Here is a 620-nt window from a genome sequence, read left to right on the forward strand (position 1 = left end):
CGCTGGTCATGGAGACTCTGCCTTGGAACTTCTGTGCGTAGTTTGTGTTTCCATTGTTAGGGTAAACCCTCCCCACCCACTGGAGCCCCTGTCCTGGGGCCTGTTGCACCCAGTGAATGTAGTAGCTGGTGAAGGTGTATCCAGAAGCCTTGCAGGAGACCTTCACGGAGGCCCCAGGCTTCCTCACCTCAGCCCCAGACTGCACCAGCTGCACCTGGGAGTGGACACCTGTGCGGAGGAGAAAGGAGTGAGTGGAATTCCCCTTGACACTCCCTGGACTCTCCTTAACCCAGGACAGGAGCCCCTTACCTGTCGCCATGGCCACCAGGAGGAGGGTTCTCCAGCTCCAGTCCATGCTGAAGGCTGTGTTGTGAGCACTTCAGTAGGGGAGGGTGTGTCTGTGGGTGATGCCCTCAGGGCACAGACTTACCCATATTTAACCTGGTCTGCCTCCTCTCTTTTGCATATTCATGAGGCAGAGTATTTCATAGCTGAGGTCTTGACCCTACCTGAGAGAAGATGGGTGACACAGGGACCATGTTCAGGGGAGTCTGAGGGTCCAAGTCCTAATTCTTTTTTCATTAAACTAAACCTTTATTGTTGAAGGTATTACACATGTT

At 53.4% G+C, this 620-nt stretch overlaps 1 gene segment (V, D, J or C); it reads right to left on the bottom strand.

The window, feature by feature from the left end:
- Nucleotides 1-3: 3 nt before the first annotated feature.
- On the bottom strand, nt 4-371 carry LOC107181960 (the record flags this gene model as incomplete). The annotated part of the segment is given in 2 exon segments: nt 4-228; nt 310-371. Coding segments are annotated over 2 exon segments (271 nt in total), but the record flags the coding sequence as incomplete, so codon positions are not given.
- Between the last annotated feature and the right edge of the window lie 249 nt (nt 372-620).

Source organism: Myotis davidii, unplaced genomic scaffold (genome assembly GCF_000327345.1).
Source record: "Myotis davidii unplaced genomic scaffold, ASM32734v1 scaffold3411, whole genome shotgun sequence".
Lineage (NCBI taxonomy): Eukaryota > Metazoa > Chordata > Mammalia > Chiroptera > Vespertilionidae > Myotis > Myotis davidii.